At 40.7% G+C, this 24,506-nt stretch overlaps 2 protein-coding genes across 8 annotated transcripts in view; one reads left to right on the top strand and one right to left on the bottom strand.

Moving 5' to 3' along the window:
- Positions 1–16,398, bottom strand: part of SENP1 (SUMO specific peptidase 1) — a 69,840-nt gene extending 53,442 nt beyond the window's left edge. Inside the window, exons 1-5 of one of the 5 annotated variants that reach the window (XM_064369801.1) lie at positions 16,273–16,398; positions 12,118–12,165; positions 9,770–9,862; positions 8,731–8,861; positions 7,077–7,161 (exon numbers count right to left, since the gene is read on the bottom strand). In XM_064369801.1, coding sequence (XP_064225871.1) covers positions 7,077–7,161; positions 8,731–8,861; positions 9,770–9,862; positions 12,118–12,121 — 313 coding nt within the window. In that variant the 5' untranslated portion in view covers positions 12,122–12,165; positions 16,273–16,398. Of the gene's footprint in view, positions 1–7,076; positions 7,162–8,730; positions 8,862–9,769; positions 9,863–12,117; positions 12,166–15,644; positions 16,065–16,272 lie in introns of those variants that run through there. The other 4 variants (XM_064369800.1, XM_012459134.2, XM_012459133.3 and 1 more) reach the window with 4 other exon arrangements.
- PFKM (phosphofructokinase, muscle) overlaps positions 15,585–24,506 on the top strand; it is a 44,995-nt gene continuing 36,073 nt past the window's right edge. Inside the window, exon 1 of one of the 3 annotated variants that reach the window (XM_012459131.2) lies at positions 15,585–15,662. The gene's annotated coding sequence lies outside the window, so the exon portion shown is untranslated. Of the gene's footprint in view, positions 15,663–15,941; positions 15,964–18,102; positions 18,124–24,506 lie in introns of those variants that run through there. The other 2 variants (XM_012459132.2, XM_064369799.1) reach the window with 2 other exon arrangements.

Raw genomic sequence — 24,506 nt, 5'->3', positions numbered from 1 at the left:
GGTCTCGATCTCTTGACCTCGTGATCCACCCGCCTTGGCCTCCCAAAGTGCTGGGATTACAGGTGTGAGCCACCGCGCCCGGCCAGAATTGGACAATTTAAGCTTTTAAGTTCTTTTAAGCTCCCTCAAAAGAACTTCAGACATTAAATTATGGAACTCTAAGGAGCTTTGAGCCAGAATTGGACAATTTAAGCTTTTAAGTTCTTTTGAGCTCCCTCAAAAGAACTTCAGACATTAAATTATGGAACTCTAAGGAGCTCCAGTGAAAACACAAGAATAAGAATTCTCTATTTCTAAATTTTTTTCTAACGCTGACATCATTTTGAAGATATTCTTTTAAAGCATATTAGTATAGAACTTTTCACAATATTGTAAATTTATGCTATTAAAAATATTTAATGTATCTTTTGATGCTGTATCCCAAAACGTAGCCTTCAAAAATACACTTTTGTGTTTCTGTAAGCTAATCAAGATGTCAGGATTTAGGGTAAATAAGATAGGAAAAAAGAAGCAGTCAGGGGTGGTGTTAGTACTAGTTAATTCACCAGTTGGTGACCTTAGTCTAATAATTAAAATAAGTTAGTTTACTTTCAAAATTAATTCTAACTTTGTTCCTCTGTAACCAGTTATCTATGCTTAGCATCTAGTATTATTACTCTGAGGACAGAAACATGAAGCTAATGGAAATGAGTCTTAGTAAAGAATTAGAAAATTATTATAGTTAAGTTTAAAGTCTTAACAGTAGAAATCTTTGTCTCACATGTTTTGGCTAAAATTTGATTAGGAAATGATCTAAATAGAGATATCTATTTGAGGAACTGGTCTGTTAAAAATGCAAATTACTCTAACAGGTGTGAAATTTGAGACCAAGGATAAGACAGAGTAGCATTCTCAATGGCATGTAACAGAGATTGCAGCTTTAAAATGCAAGGGAAAAAGCAGAGGATCAGTCCTGTTTAAACAGAAAAAGGTGGTTCCAACCCCACTCAATGAAATTGCTGAATAGTGTTCTATTGCTGATGGGATCAAGCAAAGTTAGAGACAGACCAAGAGTAAACTACAGATACTTTTTTTTTTTGAGCCAGAGTCTCCCCCGTTGCCCTGGCTGAAAGTGCAGTGGCACAATCACAGCTCACTGCAGCCTTGAACTCCTGAGCTCAAGCAATCTTCCTGACTCAGTCTCCCAAGTAGCTAAGACTACAGGTGCATACCACCATGTCCGCCTAATTTTTGTATATTTTTGGAGAGGTGAGATTTTACTATGTTGCTCAGGCTGGACTCGAACTCCTAGCCTCAGGTGATACTTCCACCTGGGTCTCCTAAAGGCAAAGTACTGGAATAATACAGGTGAGTCACTGTGCCTGGCCACATATAGTGAGGGTTTAGCATGATAGTCTGTCACCACTGATTTCTGTAAGAGTTAAAAATACCACAAATAAGATTACCTATTATGTACACATACATACACACAAAACGAGAAGAAAATACACCAAAAATTTAATTATAGTTATGTTCTAATGATAGGGTGATGGGTAGTTTTCTACTTTTCTATACAAAGTTTCTGCAAGAACAAGCAATACTTTTATGAATATAATAAACTTTATATTAAAAAAGAATGTGCCAAGGCCGGGTACGGTAGCTCACGCCTGTAATCCCAGCACTTTGGGAAGCCAAAGCAGGTGGATCACCTGAGGCCAGGAGTTCAGCACCGGCCTAGCCAACATGGTGAAATCCCATCTCTATTAAAAATACAAAAAATTATCCAGGTGTGGTGGCACACGCCTGTAGTCCCAGTTACTAGGGAGGCTGAGGCATGAGAATCACTTGAACCCGGGAGGCAGAGGTTACAGTGAGCCAAGATTGTGTGCCACTGCACTCCACCCTGGGTGACAGAGCAAGATTCTGTCTCTGAAAAAAAAAAAAAAGGATGTGTCAGGTAACTACTTACTATCAAAGTAACCACCAGCTGTTCCTGTTAACTTTAGTTAAGATAATAGCAGGATGTTACAATCATCTTACCTACCAAATATTTTGAAAACCTAACTTAACATATTTTCCAAAGACAAAGATAATGATTCTAAGCATAAGCAAAATCATTTCTTTGCATCCTAATCTACTTTTCTCTGTTTAGGGTTAAACTATTTTTTTTTCTTGAGACAGGGTCTCACTCTGTCTCCCACGCTGAAGTGCAGTGGCACCATCATGGCTCACTACAGCCTTGAACTTCCAGGCTCAAGAGATCCTCCCCCACCTCAGCTTCCTCAGTAGCTGGGACTGCAGGTGCATGTCACCATGCCCAGGTAATTTATTTTTATTGTTTGTAAAGACAGAGTCTCAATACATTGCCTGGGCTGGTCTCCAACTCCTGGGCTCACGTGATCCTCCCACCTTGGACTCCCAGAGAGAGTACTGGGATTACAGGCGTGTAAAGTTTTTACTGAAACAAAGTAAACTGCAACAAAGTATTTAAAACTTTATTTAAAAACAAAATCAATGTTTTTAATACCCTAATCTTCAGTGGTTTGAGAAGCAGATTTTTTAAAAGCTTGATCTACAGAGGTCAATCCAATAAAGCAATAAAGAAGTTCCAGATCCTAGATCCTAAAGTTTGGGTCTTACTGCTCATTTTCATCCTGGTGGAGGAAGGCGCAGAGGGTGAGAGAGAAGACAAATACCAATAAAGTCAGTATCAGCAGATTAAGGCAGGTAAACTGAGAGTCCATGTTGAGCCCAATCAAGAGGTAAGGCACAAGGTGATGATCACAGCAATCGATGTGGTGATTATTAGAAAATAATATATCCAAAGGAGAGAGCAGAAATGGAATGGATGTGGAAAGAGGAAGAAGTTTTTTTAAAGTCCACAATAAAAAGTAGCTTTTTTTTTTTTTTGAGATGGAGTCTTGCTCTGTTGATCAGGCTGGAGTGCAGTGGCGCGATCTCAGCTCACTGCAACCTCCACCTCCCAGGTTCAAGCAATTCTCCCGCCTCAGCCTCCTGAGTAGCTGGAACTACAGGTGTGTGCCACCATGCCCAGCAATTTTTGTATTTTTAGTAGAGACAGGGTTTCACCATGTTGGCCAGGATGGTCTCGATCTCTCGACCTCGTGATCCGCCCACCTCGGCCTCCCAAAGTGCTGGGATTACAGGTGTGAGCCACCGTGCCTGGACAAAAGTAGGTTTTAATTCAAGACTTCATTATAAGAAAAAAGTATATAGACCATTGACATTCAGATATAAAATTCGATTTTTAGAAAGTGACCTTTGAGGTCTGTGACATCCCATAAGCTTGTTTAATCAGGGACTAGATGAAATTTGTTAGAGGTACAAATGTGAGTCCTCTGCTTCAAGCTGTGAGTAATTTAGAGAATGAGTCTAATACGTAATCCAGTATCCCCATTTCAGTATGACTTTATTATTCACTGTTGTTATTCTCTAATCATCATCACATAACTTTTATGAAATAATTCTTTTCCAAAAAAAGGTACTCAAGTGAGATAAAGCTTTAGTGTAAGACTGCTGATATGAGAATCAACTTGTGGTATGAGGATAAACATAAGAAAAATGCAACTCTCAACAATCATGTAACTGAGTAGAAAACCAAGGAATCTGGCCAAATATTAGGATTTAAGATAATCTTATATATATTTTTTATGAATATCAAGGGTTTACTGAAACTTAGAAGAAAAAAGCTCTATATGCCAATGCTTTTAAGCCATGTATTAACAATAGCTAAAAACTGTAAGGGTAAATGTGCACCTAAACCACGGGGAAAATAACAAAGCAAATTAAGGCACACGCCCATTATCCCAAATCAAATGCTTGAGTCTAGTTCTATATCCAAATTTTAAATTTTAGTAATTTTAGAAAGATAACCTAGTATATTAGGTAACACCTTCAAGTATAATCTCTAACAGCACTCTGTAATCGAACATGTTATCTGCAGCAAAATGTGAAAATACCCATTTTTACAGAAATTTAAAAAACAAAATATCAACAGCTTCATGTCAGTTCAAATAGGTTTTGCCAAGAAATGAATTCGGGTCAGGTATTTTTTTTTTTTTTTGGAGATGGAGTCTCACTCAGTCGCCAAGGCTGGAGTGCAATGGCATGATCTCAGCTTACTGGAACCTCCAACTCCTGAGTTCAGGTGATTCTCCTGCCTCAGCCTCCCAAGTAGCTGGGATTACAGGTGTCTTCCAACACACCCAGCTAATTTTTGTGTTTTTAGTAAAGACAGGGTTTCACCACATTGGCCAGGCTGGTCTCAAACGCCTGATCTCTGTTGATCCACCTGCTTTGACCTCCCCAGGTGTTGGGATAACAGGCATGAGCCATCACACCCAGCCTCAGGTCAGGTTTTGAAATCAGATGAGTTGTGAAAAATTTTTTGGTTTTCAGAGGCTTTTGTTTTGGAATTACACATAAAGGACTGTGGATGTGCATATCAATTCCATGAATCAGCAGAAAATGATTTGAAAAAAAAAAGAACATGCTGTCAGATGAAAAACTAAAACTGTCAGCCTGGACAATATGGCGAAACTCCATCTCTACCAAAAAATACAAAAATTAGCTAGGCATGGTGGCATGCACCTGTAGTTCCAGCTACTCAGGGGGCTGAGGTGGAGGGATCACAGCCCAGGAGGTTGAGATTGCAGTGAGTTGTCATTGCACCACTGCACTCTAGCCAGGGCAACAGAGTGAGACCCTGTTCCAAAAAAGAATTAAAATTTTTTAAAAATTGAGTTAAAAAAGATTACATGTGTCAAATCATACAACGTATATTATGTATATACACACAGATAATCAGAAGAGATTACAGAGATTTGAGTTAAATAAGAGTTGAATTAGATGGGGTGCAGTGGCTCACACCTGTAATCTCAGCACTTTGGGAGGCCTAGGCAGAAGAATCACTTGAGCCCAGGAGTTTGAAACCAGCCTGTGCAATAAAGCAAAACCCTCATCTCTATAAATAATTTTTTCAAACATCAGCCAGGCTGGGTGGCATGCACCTGTAGTCCCAGCTACTCAGGAGACTGAAACAGAAGAATTGCCTAAGTCCAGAAGGTCAAGATTGCAGTGAGCCGTGATCATGTAACCATACTCCAACTGGGAAGACAGAGTGAGACTCTGTCTCAAAAAAAAAAAAAAAAATTAAAAATAGGCCAGGTGCGGTGGCTCATGCCTATAATCCCAGCACTTTGGGAGGCCAAGGTGGATGGATCGCCTGAGGTCAGGAGTTCAAGAACAACCTAGCCAACATGGTGAAACCATGTCCCTACTAAAAATATAAAAATTAGCCAGGTGTGGTGGAGGATGCCTGTAATCCTAGCCACTAGGGAGGCTGAAATAGAAGAACTGCTTGAACCCAGGAGGCAGAGGTTGCAGTGAGCCAAGATTGCATCACTACACTAAAGCCTGGGTGACAGAGAGAGACTCTGTCTCAAAACATAATAATAATAATTAATCATAAGAATTGGGTTATAAGAAGGGAACTCTGAGTATAATTTTCTATATAGCTGTTTATTATTAAGCAATTGTCTTAACTTAAAGCAGAGATTCTATCCAATGGTAAACTGGCATATGAAATTATAAGCAAACATAGCCTGAGTTCAAATGAAATACTGATCATCTAATTTCATTAACCATTCAACTGTTCTTCCTCCGTCATTAATAATGAGCTATCAAATCAGATTTCAGACCTGTTCATCAAAAAAAGCCTTCTCAATAATAATGGTAGTAGAGTTACTTTCTGAGAAAATTGATTTTTCTATACAAATTATGCACATACTATGGAAGTCTAGTGCCCAGGGTAGATAAAAGTATGACCCACTTAAATCACATTTAAATATAGTAAAAATTTAAAAGAGCATCATACTAATGACTTTTTAGGGGAGGAGATCTCATCTTCCTGACAAAGAATGCTAAGGAAGCCAAATAACAAGAATAATTATTATTTGCATTCCATATTTATAATCCCAGTTTGTCCTTATAAAAGTCCGGGTGGGCACAGTGGCTCACACCTGTAATCCCAGCACTTTGGGAGGCAGAGGCAGGCAGATCACTTGAGGTCAAGAGTTTCAGACCAGCCTGGCCAACATGATGAAACCCCATCTCTACTAAAATTACAAAAGTTAGCTGGGTGTGGTGGGGCACCTGTAATCCCAGCTACCAGGGAGGTTGAGGCAGGAGAATTGCTTGAACCCGAGAGACGGAGGTTGCAGTGAGCCAAGATCACACCACTGCACTTCAGCCTGGGCAACACAGGGAGACTCCATCTCAAAAAAAGAAAAAAAAATCCTATTAAAGCAGTTTCAAAGGTATAATTAGTATTCCCATATTGTGGTAAAGCAAAGAGATAGCATGAGGAGTAAAAAGACCTGGGAAGACTACTGTAATCTTCCTGAGTCCTACTGCCAAAAGGCTAACCAATCAAACTCTTAGTTTTCCAAGACAGAGGCAGAAGACCCTTGGAAGTCCAAATCTTAGTAAGAGGGCAGATGATAAGTCAGGCAGGCCACAGGATAAGAACAGCCTAGAGAATGCTGACTTCTGTCATGGATCACAAGTTAAATAGGCAAGCCCTTGAATATGCAAGCATATGGCTGTGGCAGGTGCTAGAGAGAAACCCATAGTTAACATTTCCCGCCCTGAAAGAAGGACAAGCTTAGGAAGAAATAAATTTTCAGGTTTCATGGTTTCAAGCAGAACAGAAATAAAACTAGCTCTGTGATTTAAATTAATGCAAAACAAACACGCTTTACCCATATCACATCCACATATCCCCAAAAAAAGTCAAAAACAAAGCTGTATTGCTTTTTACAATGGCATAATGGACAGTTAGATTAGATTCTCAAAACACTTTCCCACTAAAACACTAGTATTTGGTTGAGACTAAATCAGTAAAGTACCACAGCAATCACATACACACAAAAAGCCATTCAAGTGATATTTTAGTGGAGACAATACCATCTTGTTTTTGACAATGTTTTTACTTTTAGAGATGATAAACATAAATGATATGCTATGAAGAAATCCAAAAGGTATAAAGTTCCTTGACTCCAAGTAATGTGTCATACCTGAGTAATAGCTTGGATTATAAGCTGCACTTCTTGTGGAACATGTAAAAGATCGGTCCAAATGTCCTTGCCTGGAAGATAAAATCTAAACAAAGCAGAAGATTTTTCTTAAGTCACTTTTTTGTTTTTTTAAGATGAAGTCTCATTCTCGTCGCCCAGGCTGGAGTGCAATGGCACGATCTTTGCTCACTACAACCTCCATCTCCTGAGTTCAAGTGATTCTCCTGCCTCAGCCTCCTGAGTAGCTGGGATTACAGGCATGTGCCACCATTACTGGCTAATTTTTGTATTTTTAGTAGAGATGGGGTTTTACCATGTTAGCCAGGGTGGTCTCGAACTCTAGACCTCAGGTGACCCACCCATCTCCGCCTCCCAAAGTACTGGAATTATAGATGTGAGCTACTGCGCCCAGCCAAGTCACATTTTTCACAATAAAATGAAATAAAACATATACTAGGAAAAATGTATCATTAAAAAAGAGTATAGGCCAGGTGCAGTGGCTCATGCCTATAATCCCAGCACTTTGCAAGGCTGAGGCAGAAGGATGACTTGAGCCAAAGAGTTCAAGACTAGCAATGGACAACATGGAAAGACCCCACGTCTCTAAATAAATGAAGACTATAGCAGAAATAAGACTATTTCAGAACTCAATATAATTATATTTACATATTATAATTATTAGTACTACATACTAATAAGAAAGGAAAACACATAGACAATCTAATGAAATGACTCATGCTTCAAGAAAAAAACAGACAAAATATCTGTTATACAACTTAATTCAAAGAATGTTCAGTAGAAAGTAAGTATGTATTTAGTATATTCTCTCTGAAAGCTAGTTATAACACATATTAAAAAGGCTGGGAAAATCAATCTGGTTTTGACTTTCTTGATAACTTTACAGATATAGTTCTTAATCAGAGGTGGTGCTGTAACCCGAGTACATATCTGAAAATGTGTGGATATATATTAAATATTAAAATGATTATGGGGGGTTGATGCTACAGGTATTTATTGCCTAGGGGTCACAGATGCTAAACAACCTATTACATTTAGGAAAGAATCACACACCAAAAAATGATCTCACCCAAATTACTAATGGCTGTCCTACTGGGATAGACTGTTTTATTAACAGTGCTTCCTACACTTTCATGTGCATATATATCAAATGAAGACATTTTTAAAATATAGATTCTGATTCAGTCATATGGGGTAAAGCTTGAGAGTCTGCATTTCTACCAACCTCCCAAGTAATGTGGATGCTGCTGGTCCTGAACCAGACCTTGAGAAACCAAGCATTATGGCACAGACATCTCAGAGCTGCTGTATATTTTCACATTTCTCCCCTATTTAAGGCTCAGCAATTTTAAGCACTAGTTTAAAAGAACACTGATCTGTGTATAAGTAATTTTAAAATTCAGAGACAATAAGTTTTCTAAAAGGTACTGTTCTCAAAGAACTCACACACAGCCTATCTTGTCTTAACTTTCTTGTCTTAATTTTAATACATGAGCAAAATTCCAAACACTAAAATTATTCTAAAAAGTTTATATGTATGCTTGTATTTTTGAGTGTGGCATTTAAACTACGTAAGATGAAAACTTATGATCAGCCAAAATAATTAATTAATTAAACAAAGAAAACAGGTCCTAACCTGCTGGTCAGAAAGCGAAAGCTGGTCCTCTGGAAAACCTGTTTGTGGCAGGAGATGGGTTTTGAATATGGAGTTGTGGTTCACTAAAGTCACTTCTCCAGCATCCATCCTCACCCTATCAGCAATATCATCTGGGGAGAGAGTCTGGATTAGTTCAAGCCAGATAATTCTTCAATAATGTTTTTCCTATGAACCAATCTTTTCACCTAATAAAAACAATTCCCACTTGGGCAAGGTGCCTCACGTCCATAATCCCAGCACTTTGAGAGGCTGAGGCAGGAGGATTGTTTGAGGCCATAAGGTCAAGACCTATCTAAGGAACATAGTAAGACCCTATCTCTACAAGAAATTTAAAATTCAGCCAGCAGGCTGAGTGCAGTCCCAGCACTTTGGGAAGTTGAGGCAGGCGGATCACAAGGTCAGGAGTTCAAGACCAGCCTGACCAACATGGTGAAACCCCATCTCTACTAAAAATACAAAAATTAGCTGGGAATGGTGATGGGCATCTGTAATCCCAGCTACTCTGGAGGCTGAGGCAGGAGAATCACTTGAACCTGGGAGGTGGAGGTTGCAGTGAGCTGAGATCGCGCCATTGCACTCCAGCCTGGGAAACAAGAGCAAAATTCCATCTCAAAAAAAAAATAGCCAGCCAATGTGGTTTGTGTCTGCAGTCTCAGTTACTTGGGAAGCAAGGCAGGAGGATTGCCTTGAGCCCAGGAGTTCAAATTTACAGTGAGCTATTGTCACACCACTGCACTCTACTCCAGCCTAAGAGACAGAGGGAGACACTGTGTCTAAAAAACAAGCAAAAAGACAAAAAGAACCTCAAAGAACAACTCTACAGTCAAATAAAATCCCTCTTTCATAGCTAACCAATGGCAAAAATCTCATAATGTCATTGTCAAGAGGTCCATGTGCAGAAACTGGGTCATTTGAAATCATTTGAGGCCATCTACCAAACAGTTCAAAACTTGTACACATATAAAAACACCCTAATTTAAAGTTTAAAAATAACAGGGCCAGGCAAGATGACTCACACCTGTAATCCTAGCACTTTGGGAGGCCGAGATGGGCAGATGCCTTGAGCCCAGGAGTTTGAGACTAGCCTGGGCGATATGGCGAAAACTCGTCTCTATTTAAAAAAAAAAAAAATCATTAGTCAGACGTGGTTGTGCATGCCTGTAATCCCAGATATTCAGAAGGCTAAGAGGCTGAGCTGGGAGGATCATCTGAGGCTGGGGAGGTCAAGACTGCAGTAAGCCATGACAGGGTCACTACTACACTCTAGTCTGGGTGACAGTGTAAGACCCTGCCTCTTAAAAAAAAAAAAAAAGAGGCCAGGTGCCGTGGCTCACACCTGTAATGCCAGCATTTTGGGAGGCCGAGGTGGGTGGATCACGAGGTCAGGAGTTCAAGACCAGACTGGCCAACATGGTGAAACCCCATCTCTACTAAAAAATACAACAATTAGCTGGGCATGGTAGCTTGTGCCTGTAATCCCAGCTACTTCGGAGGCTGAGGTAGGAGAATTGCTTGAACAGGGACCCAGCAGTCGGAGGTTACAGTAAGCCGAGATCGCGCCACTGCACTCCAGCCTGGGCTACAGAGCAGGACTCCATCTCAAAAAAAAAAAGAAAGAAAGAAAAACAAAAACAAAAACAAAAAACAAAAATGTTCCCAAAAGAAACTTTTTAAGTGTTTTAACTACAGAAAAAATTTTAAATATAAAAAAATTGGGGCAAAAATTTCACCATTCAGTAACAAACACTGTTAACATTGGTTTACTTCCTGTTTAACACAAAAAAGTGCTTTAAAAAGAATCCACCTGACAGGTGTGGTGGCTCATTCCTGTAATCCCAGCACTTTGGGAGGCTGAGGCAGGTGGATCACTTACTTGAGGCCAGGAGTTTGAGACCAGCCTGGCCAACATGGCGAAACCCCATCTCTACTAAAAATACACCAGCCATAGTGCTACACGCTTGTAATCCTAGCTACCTGGGAGGCTGAAGCATGAGAATTGTTTGAGCCCAGGAGGCGGAGGTTGGAGTGAGCCAAGAACACACCATTGCACTCCAGCCTAGGCAAGAGAGTGAGATTCTGTCTCAAAAATAATAATAATCCACCTGAAAATTTTTTAAAAAGCATAATTTTATTCATATTGCTCTTAACAGCTATCAGGTCAATAACTATAATATTATGGCAGCATCTTACTTTAGAATCATTTTTGATAACTTTGCTAGCTAGAATAGAAATAATAAGGGTAACAGAACTCAATGACTTACACTGGTATCAGCAATGAGAGAAAATAGAAACAAATGAACAGGGAAGGAGAAGGCAGACTAAGGAAAAGGAAAACACAGAATAGAGAAAGCTAATGTGAATGTAAAAGGAACATATGGGATGTTATAAGATCTAAGTGTAGAGATTTTTCAACTTATTCCTACATTGGCTACTAGTCCTCACCTTATATTGGTCCCCTTTACAGACATAAAGTACTATAAACGAAATAGTGAAAAATGTTCTACTCACAATTAATTCTCAGTAACACTAGCTAAATGAAATAGAATACTTACATTAATCAAATTATTTATCATTTAGAAGTTAGTATAACATAGTACTAAAGAACAAGAACTCTTAGTTGGGCGTGATGGCTCACCCCCGTAATCCCAGCACTGTGAGAGGCCAAGGCAGGCAGATCACGTGAGGTCAGGAGTTTGAGACCAGCCTGGCCAACATGGTGAAACCCCATCTCTACTGAAAATACAAAAATTAACGTGACACAGTGGCACATGTTTGTAATCCTAGCTACTTGAGAGGGTGAGGCAGGGGGACTGCTTGAACCCAGGAGGCAGAGGTTGCAGTGAGCTGAATTGTACCACCACACTCCAGCCTGGGTGACAGAGTGAGACACCATCTCAAGAAAAAAAAAAAAAAGAACAGGAACTCTGAAACCAGAGTACCTAGGTTTAAATCCTGGCTCTGCCAGTTATAGTACATGACTCTAGGCAAGCTTCTTAACTTCTGTCTCAGTTTCCTTATTGATATAATAGGGATATAAGTATCCTTGTAAGATGGTTGTAAGGATTAAATGGACTACTATATTTTAAATACTTAGAACAGGGTCTAGTACATAGTAGATGTTTGCTTGGGTATATTTGGCTTTTTCAATACAATCATTGAGATAATACTCCTAAATGAGTACATAAACAATGTTCTAACCAAAGATAATTATATTTGATATACAGTATTACACAATTAGGATTAAGCTCTCTCACAAAATTATTATTAAGCACAAAGATACAAATACTGAAAATGTTAGGAAAACCCATTCTTTCACTCCAGCTTAATCAGTAAGAATAGCTAACAGGATTCAACAACTAGTCTTACCCATTTCAAGTCTTTTCACATCACTGACTTTAGCAAAGATACAAAGTCCTATAAAAGAAGACAAAAACAGAAAAATTACATACTGAAACACCTACTTCACTTAATTTTAGAGGGTGCAGCCAGTAGAAGTAACATTTGTTTGTGTTCTTTTTTTTCTTTTTCTTTTTTTCTGATTTCCAATGTTTGTGTTCTTAGTGGAGAAAAATCTAAGGTGCAAAGAGTTGACTTGATGGAAAAAGAGTAAAAACTAAAACTAGCTTGAGGTACTTCCAAACATTTCTGCAACCTGTGCTAAATTAAACAGCAATTACAGACTACCCACGGAATCACAGAATATTAAAGCAAGAAGCAAGTTGGGAGAGCCAACCCTTAAGAGACTGGGCGGTTTGCATAAAGTCACAATGTTAGCAACTACACCAAAATTACAACCTAGAAATTCTTCCCAATCCATTGTTCTATTACGTCATGCTAAATCACTTCATAAACAAGTGACAGACTTTGTGATGGTCCTATTAAGACTTTTCTTCCATGTCTTACTCAGTGACTTGATACTCTAATGACAATCAAGGACTACTTTGCAGTAGTACAAAGTACTTCCCCTCAATCATCAATCAAACTGCTATAAACCAAAGCTCCTTTGCCTATATAAAAATTACTGTTTCCTCTGATGTATCCACTTTTTCCACAAAATAAAGATGTTAAAACCAAACTGCTGGCCGGGCATGGTGGCTCACGCTTGTAATCCCAACACTTTGGGAGGCCAAGGAGGGCGGATCACTTGAGGTCAGGAGTTCAAGGCCAGCCTGGCCAACATAGTGAAATCCACCTTTACTAAAAATACAAAAATTAGCCAGGTGTGGTGGTGCATACCTGTAATACCAGCTACTCGGAAGGCTGAGACAGGAGAATTGCTTGAACCCGGGAAGCAGAGGTTGCAGTGAGCTGAGATACCACCACTGCACTCCAGCCTGGGCAACAGAGTGAGACTTGGTCTCAAAAAAAAAAAAAACCAAACTATTTGGAACTAAAAAAACCAAACTATTTGGAACTAGGTTAATAAACATATCTTTAGCACATATGGTCTTGGGAGATTTCCAAGAGGAAGAAGATGCTAGGGATGATAATAGTCACACCTATATATATTTATAATCTTATAACCATATTTTTTAAAATATCAAGCACTTCATCAACTACATAGCAATCCTAGGGCTTCAATGTATTCATGAGACTGGATGAAGATAATAGGCATTCTTTGTGATCACAATAATGAAACTCACACAAAGAAAGGCTGCTTAAAGTTCTCTTGGCATAGCTACAGACTAAGCAGAGTAATTATCTGATTACCTCATCTTACCAGGAAGGATCCCTAAAGAATTTAAGCCTTAGATTTAGGCTTCAAATATATTTCCAAATGCTCAACTTAAAAGGCTTATCTAAAAATTCTTCAGGTATTCTTTCTCCTTCTTTCTTCAACAGAGTAGAATCCCCTGGGTTCCAGATTAAGGGTTAAGGGGGGAAAAAAATTGTATCAACCAATATATTAGCAACACTTTTTTTTGACATTTTACTCTTTAAGGTTGCTTTAATTGTCATCACTAGTCTTTTTTTTTTTTTTTTTTTTAATATTAAGAAGAATACCAATTTAAAAGCCTGGTGCCCAACAGAATAATCCCATGTTAATCTCCTTGCATTTTGTTGAGCCAGATGTGAAAAGAAAAGGAAGCTAGAAATTCAAAGAATTCTACAGATTATATCCAGAGAGGTTAAGTGACTTGCCTGAAATCACAAAGATGGGGCAAAAAGAAGATAAGAATCCATGTATCCTGACTCCAGGGCAAATGCACATTTCAAACATCATACAACTTCAAATCCTTTAACACAACCTCAAAGATTCATACACACTGGCAATTTAAAAGTAATCCCTCACTAACCCTGGGGAATACACACTGATTTATGATTTTAAATAAAGCCCCACATTTATATTTTAATACAGATACATCCAGCTTCTTCAGTGTGCTTATGGTACATTCTTTTAGCCACTTGAAATTCCACTGGGAGAAGGAATATTTTACCCCAAGATTCTCCATGAAAATGTTGAATCTGGAACCTCTGATGCCACTAAATTCCTGCAACTGAAAAAATATTTTCTTTAATAAAAAAGTATTCTAATAATTCATTTCCTAGTACACACTGGTCATTTAATTTACTGAAAGAACATAAGCAGTTACAGATATTCAGATGGAAGTCAGGTTAGTAGCTGAACACAAGGTTAAGGGAAATCTGAAAGAACAAAAAAGATCAGTCTTGACAACTGCGGTGAAACATTTATAGCCTTACACATATGCAAAGAGGGGATTATAGAAGACAATGTTCAGAGCTGAAATGAAGTTACTAGAAAATATATATTGAGGTAATGTTAGCTTTATCCAGGACCAAGATGTGGTTAGCACAATTCATGACATGAGAAGGGTATGAAAGCAATCATGTGAAATCACCCTTTTCCAAGTTCTGAAAAACAATTATGTGTACAACAGTTGTACTGTATCATCATGTGTTTGAGGTTATTTCTTCCCCTCTACTTTTACATGTAATCTTTCCCAATCAGACTCTAACACCTTAAACACCTTAACACTCTAATGCAGTAAACCCTAAGTATTCAAATTTTTTCATACACATTCATTTACTGTGCACCAACTACATGTAGGGTGCTGGGAATACAGACATGATTAAGAAAGCGTCCCTGCCACTGAGAAGCTCACTGTCTAGTAGGGAAAGCCAGATCCGTAAACAGATACAGCAAGACAGTAGAGCTAGTACAATTGATAGAAGAAGTAGAAATTGGGAAGAAAAGTACAGATTTCCAAAGCAATAGTCAACAACTGCATTCCCTTAGCCAGAAGTAGCAGGACCTGTTTTTGTATCCATCCACTCCCTCTAGACAGTTCGTTAGATGAGTGATACGAAGACTATCTTTGCAATTGGGATAATTAATTGAAGTCAGTTAAAAATGAATAAGCCTTCCTAAAAGGTCCTAAAGAAGAAAAATAAAGTCGGGGGGAGTGTAAAGTGGAAGTAGGTTAAGGGATCATCCTTAAAGAGATGCTTAAAGTTTCATTGTAATTGTAATTTCAAAGTCAGGGTAATCTGTATTTCAACACGAGTCCTTACACAAATTATTTTTATGAACGATAAAGATTTAGGAGATGATGTGATCTAATCTATCCAGAATAACCAATTAAAACAAAGACCCTCAGTCAAATAGTTGGTAGTAGATAAAAGGCTTTATATGACTATTACAAGAATCACCACCACTCCAAATATAATAAGTGTAGCAAATATGAAGTAAAATGACTTTAACAAGGCTGACTTGAAAGTGATAAAGGAGCAAGTTATTGCCAACCAGATAGTGGAAATACTGCACAGGCACCGATAAACAGAAATCACCAAGCTCAAGGAAAGAGAAACGAGGCATATATCCAGAGATCACGTTAGGGTACACCAAGAAAGAGACGGTTCAAGGGAATTACCAGGAGGCGATGAGCCAGGTAAGCAAACTGTGGCAGTTAAGGGGATTTTCATAACCTGAGCAGGAGGGTCCAGACGTTTCTTTCTGGTGGTGGCACTAGCGATATCACATCTCAGGGAGATACCACAGAGTAAGAGAGTTGGAGAAATGTTTACGTGAGACGCAGAAGTAGTCGAGAAATATCACTCAGGTCTCAAGGAAGGCGGGAGATGAAGCCGGTAACCATAGAAAGCCGAGCTTCCCGGTGAAAACAGCTCTCCCTAGAGAAGACCCTGCTCTGGCGGGAAAGCCCCGGAATCCCAACCGGCCTTTTTCCACAAGTAAGGCTAGGCGCTGGGATGGGGCCTGTTGTAATGGCTGGGAAACGGCCTCTTCGCGGCCTAGGAGAGAAGACCAGAAGGAAGGGCCTCAGGTAGCCTAACGGCCACCAGCGGCCACAGCACGGCCACCGGACAGCAAGGGGGAGGGGAGGTGGTCCCAGGGGGCGGGGCAGAGGAAAAGGCGCCGGCCCCACAGCGCTCTTCGCTTCCGCCCAGTCCAGCCCGGGCCAGCGGACCGGGTCCGACACAGCCTCCTGGCCCAGGCTCCCTCCATCCTCACCCCTCCCCCAGCTTCCCGCCGCCACTCACCGAACCGGAACCGGCTGCCATGCGAAGGAGTTTCCGGCCGGGCGCGGAACGCAAAACCCGGGAACCGCCGCGAACCGGAACCGCCTTCACAGCACCGGAAGAGCCGTTCGGTGGCTGCGGAGGAGGGGGGCTGGGGCAGTAGGTTAGGTCAGAGATCAGAGCTAAGGACAAGTGGGACGCCTGCGCGGTGTGGCAAGTCCTGAGAAGTCAAGGGAGCATTTAAGACTAGTCATAATTTCTCAGTTCCCTTTTCAGTCTGGGCTTTTTCGCTTTCTCGTACTCGGAATACTGTTAGTGAGCCCTTCGTCCTATGCTTTTCTCTGTTCCCTCAGCTCCTTTACCCGCCTCCTTCTGGTTCCGCACGGCGAGTTTTGCTTGCGTTCCAGTTTCTGTGGCAGCTTTTCGCTGTGGCCCCAGATCTGCGGAAACCTGTGGCTTCCCCCGACAGATGGGGACCTGAGATCTAAATCGATGTCAGTCTATCTCGTGTGTTATTGAGACTCACAGAACCAGGTTCAGAGAAGTAATTTCCCAAGGGTTTTAAGTACCTGGCCCATCTAAGACTAGGAAACAAGTTTCTTAACTTGCAGTCCTATACTATGCACCACCTCATGCTTGACTGACCAGCAAACAAAAAAGAGAAAGCTTCTTGGGGACGGATTAGGTTAGACTCTGGCAAGATGTAGAACTTTCCAGAACTCTGGAGGAATTTGAAACATAGGCAGAGCTGTGAGGAAAGCTATTGGGAGTCCACTAGAGATCTGCTTTTCTGGGTAGAGATAGAGAAGGAACCAGGAATCACCTCTGACCTCTGAAGGGCTTTGTTGTTTCTGGGTCACATTGATTAACCTGAAATCTGCCATACTTTCTAAGAGAAAATAATGGGAAGAAGTCAGGCGCGGTGGTTCACATCTGTAATCCTAGCACTTTGGGAGGCTGAGGCGGGCAAATCATGAGGTCAGGGGTTCAAGACCAGCCTGACCAATATGGTGAAACCCAGTCTCTACTAAAAAATACAAAAATTAGCTGGGCGTGGTGGTGCGCGCCTGTAGTCCCAGCTACTTGGGAAGCTGAGGCAGAAGGATTGCTTGAACCCAGGAGGTGGAGATTGCAGTGAGCCGAGATTGCGCCACTGCACTCCAGCCTGGCGACAGAGCAAGATTCTGTCTCCAAAAAAAAAAAAAAAAACCACAAAACTTAGCCAGGCTTGGTGGCACGCACCTGTATTCCCACCTACTTGGGAGGCTGAGGCAGGAGAATTGCTTGAACCTGGGAGACGGAGGTTGCGGTGAGCCGAGAACGCCCATTGCACTCCAGCCTGGGCAACAGAGCAAGACAATGTCTCAAAAATAAAAAAGAAAAAAAAGAATGAGAAGAAATATGTTTGCTCATTCAGACTGTTTGTCAAACACCTCAACTTGGCAGGCCTCTGGACCCAGGCCCTGTAGAAGGCTCAGAGAAGTTCCCCCTTAGTAGGTCCTTTACCCTCATATCACAGCCACAGGCACAGTCTGAGCTCAGGCTTGAAGAAGGGCAGTTTCTGGAGGCCCCATGCCCTTCTGATACTCTCAGCAGCTTGCTGAGTTCCTGCCCTATCAAATATATCAAAGTACATTATTTGTGTTGCCTCATATGCTGATGCTTTTGTATTGTCAAGTCCTGAGACCTAGTAGTATTGAGCATAGCTGGTCCATGTCAGTCACTGACATCTTATTCCACAGCTCTGTTCATTTGGATTAAACTCTGTCTCTCTCTCTCTAGGAGACAGCCATGCATAAAGACGAGTTTCATCTGAAATTTTTCATGTGTGTGATTCAATCTCCCAATTAGTCAGGACCCGTCAGAGAACAGGTACCATTGTCTCCTGATCATACTCTAGTGAAAGAATGGGTTCTCTCACAAGAAGTCTCAATACAGGATGTGAGGCTTTCTAATGTAAATATGGATTTTAGGAGTCAACTGACCTTGTTTATCACATTCTCACTTTGATAAAATATTGATCACTAAGTCGTGTCTTTTCCATGTATAAGTATAGGTAAGATTTTGGCCTGGTTTGTTGTGCTAGATGCCGGGTAGATAAGGAGGACTTGAGAGTTGAGGGGGGAACAAAATTTATCCCATTAGCTGGTCATTGATTTCTGTGTTGTTTTGTGAATTACTTTAACCAGTCTGGGCTCATCTGTGGGAATCTTTATTTTCATTATAACTGACACTCCAAACTATAAGATAAATCAAGCCCAAAGGAAAAATGGCCTTCTTATCCACCCCACCTCAAATCATCTAGTTATATGTTCTGCTTTTCCCCTATTTATGTCAAGGGAATAGAATATTTTTGAGGTAAGAGAGTTGTTGAGAACAGTCATCACTTCTCTGATTTTTCACTGGATTTTTGGAAAGAAAGCCCTAGAGAGCTGAGAGTCATAGGGAAAATGAAAGAGAGTAAGGAACACTCCCTTCCCTGAAACTCACCTTGAGGGTGACCTAAAGCTATTGCTTCTCAGCTGGCGAAGCTTCTACTTCCAGCATGCTCATACCAAAGCCACCACCAAAGACAGATACCTTGAAGAGTCTAGATACTACGGATGACCCAGACACCATGGGAAGCATACCTATTTTTAAAACTGGTGAGGCATGTGGGTAAACAAGGAAGAGAAATGTGGAAAGGAGTATGGGAAAATGAAAGTTGTATGCATAGTATTATAAATCAAGGTAGACCTACCAAAGCTGAAATATAAGTTAAGACCCAAAAAGGAAAGTCTGTGTGTATGTGAAACAGAGAGAGAGAAAGAGAAAGAGGGATGGGGAGGGAAAGGAGGAAGTGAGAGTTAGGGATCCTTTGGGAAACAGTAGGGAAATGGACACTTCTCTCTATGAAGAATAACTTAATTTTGTCAATATTAAATCAATTGGCTCGTAACTGTAAACTACTAATCTGGTTTATCCTATTGTCAGCATCCTTGGTATATAAAAATGTGAAACTTAAAAAAAATTGACTAAATGAGTTGTAATTTTGCAAAATGATTCTAAATATTGTAAAAAAATTTTCATCTTAGGAAACATTTAATAGGTTTCTCGTGTATGTTTTAAGTGATGTTCAATTCACAAGCAATTTATATGAAGCTTCAGAAACACATCTGTGTGTTTCTTTTCAACTTAAATACATCTGTATTGGAGTCCATTTACTGCAAACCTTTATTGAGTTCCCACTATTTGCCCAATAATATATTAGAAATGATAGGTTATAAAACATATGTATAAGACATATCCTTGCCATTGCCACAATAGCTTTCAGTTTGGAAATGTCTCAGAGATTATTTAGCTCAACTCCCTTATATTTTAGAAGGAACTCAGGACCAAAAGGTTTTCCTCAAAAAGTTAATAATTTCATTAAAGTAACAACTCCCAGCACTTATGAAATATATGTCTATATATCAGTATTTAGCCATATTTTTAAGCACTTGTATTTGAAATCATTGGGACTGGACTCCATAGGAAATGAGAAAATGAACTAGACACTTTCCCTGTTCCCCAGGATCTTATGATTAAGGAGGGGAGATGATATGGAATAATGTGTAACTTAAGAACTTAATAAATTTGGTTCAAAATGTTGAATTGGTTCAAAATAAGATGCCATAGAGATGTAGAGAAGGGAAGAGCAAGCTGACTGGCTCAGAGCTAGCCCCTCCTTTTCTCCCTCCCTCCCTTCCTTCCTCCTTCCTTTTTTCCTTTTTCTTTTCTTTCTTTTTTTCCTTTTTTCTTTCTCTTCTTCCTTTCATAACTGTGTGTTGTCTACATCCCTTTAATCAGACTTCCTTTGCTCCTGAATGGAAAGAAGCAAGAAATAAACCCAGCTGGTGGCTTTTTCCTATTGTTTCTTGAATTTGTACAGATTATTTCTTATTTGCCCTCATCTTTTCTGCTTTTCTCATTCTCCTTTTGCTCTGATGTACCTAATACTCACCTCAGACTCCCTTTGCTCTGATGACCCATTTGGACCTTCTTCTGTGGTTTGAACTAAGTATTGTCTCATGAACAAAATTCTGATGTTCAACTTCTGCCTTTAAACCCTGGGGTCTGTGTGGCTCAGGTAAATGGCCACTCTTAACTCTTTCAGCTTTCCCACTAAAGAAAAGAAATCCAACATTTTCCCAGCCCCAATAAGCCCTCCATTCCTCCTCTTTTGCCTGCCTCCTTGCTTCCTTCCTTTCCCGTCCTTTCCTTCTTCCTTTCCTTTTTCCCTCCTACTCTTCTTCCTTCTTTGACTTCCTTCCAAGAAAATTTGTTGAGCACATACTATCTCAGGTACTATGTTTGGCACTGGGAATAAAGTAGTAAACAAAACAGGTACATTGTCTGCTCTCATGAAGTGTATAGTCTTGTGGGACTAAGGCAGTAATCACACAATCACACATGGTTATATAAGTAGAATGGTGCTAGTACAATGAAGGAAAATAGCACCATGTTTCAGAGGATAAAACAGGGGATGTAATATGGCCTGAGAAGTCAGAAAAACCTTTCTCAGGAAGGCCTGAAGGATGAGTATGCATTAGCCAGGCAAAGAGAGAAGAGCTTTCCAGAAAAGGGGACAATAGGCTGTGAAATGCGAAGGGGTAGAATGGGCCAATATGACTTGATGATGGAGAGTGAACAATACAGGTGGTGTAAGAGCCAGATTGTGCAGTGCCTTCTAAGTCTTATGGACACTTGTGCTTTGGGAAACCACTGAAGAATGATAGGATCATACTGCGTTTTAAAACATCTTTTTGGCTCCTGGGTGGAGGATGGATTGGAGAGGAACCAGGGTGGTTATCTGCTCTAACAAGATGGCTGCCACTGCCTTGCTCCATTTCTCACCCCTAGTCAATGCATCACTATAGGGCACCAGTGAAGTGGTGAGGAACTCATGTCATCAAGTAGCAGAGATGAGCACAGAGCTACTGGTCCCCAAACGTATGAAACCCCTGGCCTGATGTCCTTCTGCTTCTGCCAGCCTGAAAAATTAACAGGGACTCCCTCCAGGTTGTTTTTCTCCTTGTTTTAAGTGCAGGGGTTTTTTGTTTTTGCTTTTGTTTTGTTTTTTGAGATGGAGCCTCACTCTGTCGCCAGGCTGGAGTGCAATAGCACAATCTCAGCCCACTGCAACCTCTGCCTCCTGGGTTCAAGCGATTCTCCTGCCTCAACCTCCCAAGTAGCTGGGACTACAGGCACGCGCCACTCTGCCCAGCTAATTTTTGTATTTTTAGTAGAGACGAGGTTTCACCATGTTGGCCAGGATGGTCCTGATCTCTTGACCTTGTTATCTGCCCACCTTGGCCTCCCAAAGTGCTGGGATTACAGGTGTGAGTCACCACGCCTGGTCCTAAGTGCAGTTATATATGGCGATTCTGTGCTCTAATCCTTAAGAAAAATGGAATATCTTTCTTTCTTGTGTCATACCTGGCAGGGAAGCAGCTGCTGTTTTTTCCAACTCTTTGCCTATCAGTATAAGCAGCTCTGCCTTACTATATGAGGTAGGCTATGTGTGTGTCTGGCCCATAGAGGATCAGCTCCCAGCATAAGAAAGCCACTTGATCCTGCAGTGGGGCATAGCAAGGGTGTGAGTCACCTAGACTTTACCCTTTACCCCTATCTCCTGACCCCTAGGCTTTGCAAAGAAAGGTGGTTAGTGTTTCAAGATAGGTGAGAGTGTGGGACAGCTACCTCCAGGACAAATGCTCAGGGGTAGCAGGCACCTTTGTGGTCCAGGCTCTGATCCAGCAGATCCAACTGCCCACTAGACATAAAGCCTCTCCTGTGTATAAGGACTTTGATGATGGGCAACCTGCCTAGGTAACTAGTGACTCTCAACACTACTTCTAGTGACCTGAAAATGGGGAAGCATTCCAAAGGAGTGGTGCTTCACCCATATGCTCCTGTGTCACAGCTTCTCCCTGGAAGATGAGACTGTACTATCATATTCTTCACTTCATCTAGGCCATTGATCACCAGCATTGCCCATGCCCCCTGCTGCCCTTCTGATCCTCTGTACCTGGGTGTTCTTTACACTTGCACCTACGTGAGTTACGCAGACAAGGATGAAGTTGCCCCAACATTGTGAATGCAACTGAAGTGTAGAGATTACGATTGCTGTCCGTGGCCCAAGTTCCCTTCAAGCAGGTGTATTTGCTTTGTGCATCAAGAGACAAGATTATCTGTATATATGCTATGTTGTAGTAATCCAAGAAGCTGGACCCTTGCTGAAGGAAAATCAGTGGGAGTTCTGCCTCTATTAAGATTGCCTTAATCTCAGCGTAGTCACTGTTCATCATTGACCTCCTGACTCCAGACTTCCAGAATCAGTTCCACAGAACTTGAGTCTTCTAATGGATCTTAAATTCTCAGGGCTTTTATAATGTCAACTGAATTGGGAAGATCATTGAGTGGGAAAAATAACCTTACAAATGCTATTATTTCAGTCAAATATGCAAGGATATCAGTAGATCTGTGGAATACTTCTTTCATCTTCCATCAATTTGTATATAAATTATCTCTCAGTTACCCAGGGACATGTATTTAAGAGCCTATAGGTATATTCCATGGACTATATACTTGCTAAACAGCTAAGGCTTCCACATTGTGTTTGACGAGGGCTTAGCATATCTGAAGAGGAAGCCTCCCAGGATTGTCTTATACAATAATTATTTGTCTTCTCTGTTCTGAAATCCCCCAAAGCTTACTTTTTTAAGGAAAGAAAAAGTTTATCTGGCTCAAGGTTGAGGCTACATACCTCTGCTGAAGAGTTTGTTTACTTCTGCCATAATCAAATCTTGAAAGTGATGGCTTCAGTCTGTAATGGGAATCATCTTGTCACCTGTGACCTCTTCCTTGAACTATCTTTCTCAATAAGTTGATTGTAGTTGGTGTAAGTGACCCCACAGGAGGCATCCAGACCTTTGAGGCTGACGGATTCATTTTTCAAGTGATGGTGTTCTTGGACCTCCACAGCTTAGAACAATTGTTATCAAACTTTGGCTTGTGTCAGATTCACCTGCATAGTTTGTTAAAACACATTGCTGTGCACCACCCCCAGAGTTTCTGATTCAGTAGATCCCAAGTACGGCCCAAGAATGTGCATTTCTAACCAGTTTCCAGATGATACTGATTCCGCTAGTATCAACAGAGAACCATTGTCTTAAACCAACTAGAGTACAAGAATAAACTCAGCCTGTCTCTGCTAGGTGAGGTGGAATAGCCAGACAGGTGACCTGTGTCAGGAACCTCAATATTAGTGACTGGTGGAGGGTGCTTTGTCTCCAGGAATCATTCTATCCCAGCTAGAGCTAAAGATGACTCTCCAGACAATGGTTTCATGCCTGTGCTCGGGGTCTCTTTATCATGGAGTCACATTCTAGTGGGGAAAAGCAGATAACAAGCCGTATATTAGTCAAGTAATGACTAGATAAGATCCATGGGTTGTGTAGAGGTGAGAGGGCCAGATATATAATTGTTTCAACCCAGAGAGAGGCCCATATCTAATTGCTGCAAGTGTTTCACAACATCAACCCACCAAATCATTATTGTCCATGTATAATTCTGATTCCAGTCCAAAGGACTCTTAGTGGTCCTCTGATATGACACTCCTGACTTTTCCCTGTCTCAGACCTTTGCCTTTGCTATTGTCTCTATTTGAAAGTTGTTCCCCTAGATCATACTTTGCATGGTTTTCTTCCTTGTTCATTTAAACCTCTGTTTAAATATTATCTCCTCAGTGAGGTCTTTCTGATTCACCCTACTTAAATAACATGCATGTCACTCTCTTTCTCTGCCCTGCTTTATTTTTCCTCATAGCATTTGTCACCACTTGACTAATTTGTGTATTATATGCTTTGCTTACTAGTATGTAAGCTGCATAAGGACAGAGGTATTTGTTTTGTTTCATTTTGTTTTTCCAATATGGGATCCCCTTGAGTCTAGAACAGTGCCTAACATGTACTAGGTTTGCAGTATTTTTGAATGGATGTATGAAACCTGTTCTATGCTATTTGCTTTTCTCTTGGGCTAGAGTCACACCTGGGTGACTGCCATACCTACTTCTCATTCCCAAATGTCCTGGTACACCATCACTAGCATCATCACCTCCAGGTCCAGCTACCCTAAACTCTTAATTGTAGCTACCAGCCTCAACAACTGAAGAAAGCTGGGTATAATCTGGACAAAGTTCTAAATTTCCAGCAGTATCATGGCTAATACTCATA

This window comes from Aotus nancymaae, unplaced genomic scaffold (assembly GCF_030222135.1).
Source record: "Aotus nancymaae isolate 86718 unplaced genomic scaffold, 86718_ANA_hifiasm-v0.15.2.pri h1tg000092l, whole genome shotgun sequence".
NCBI lineage: Eukaryota > Metazoa > Chordata > Mammalia > Primates > Aotidae > Aotus > Aotus nancymaae.
This window is presented reverse-complemented; position numbering and strand designations above follow the sequence as displayed.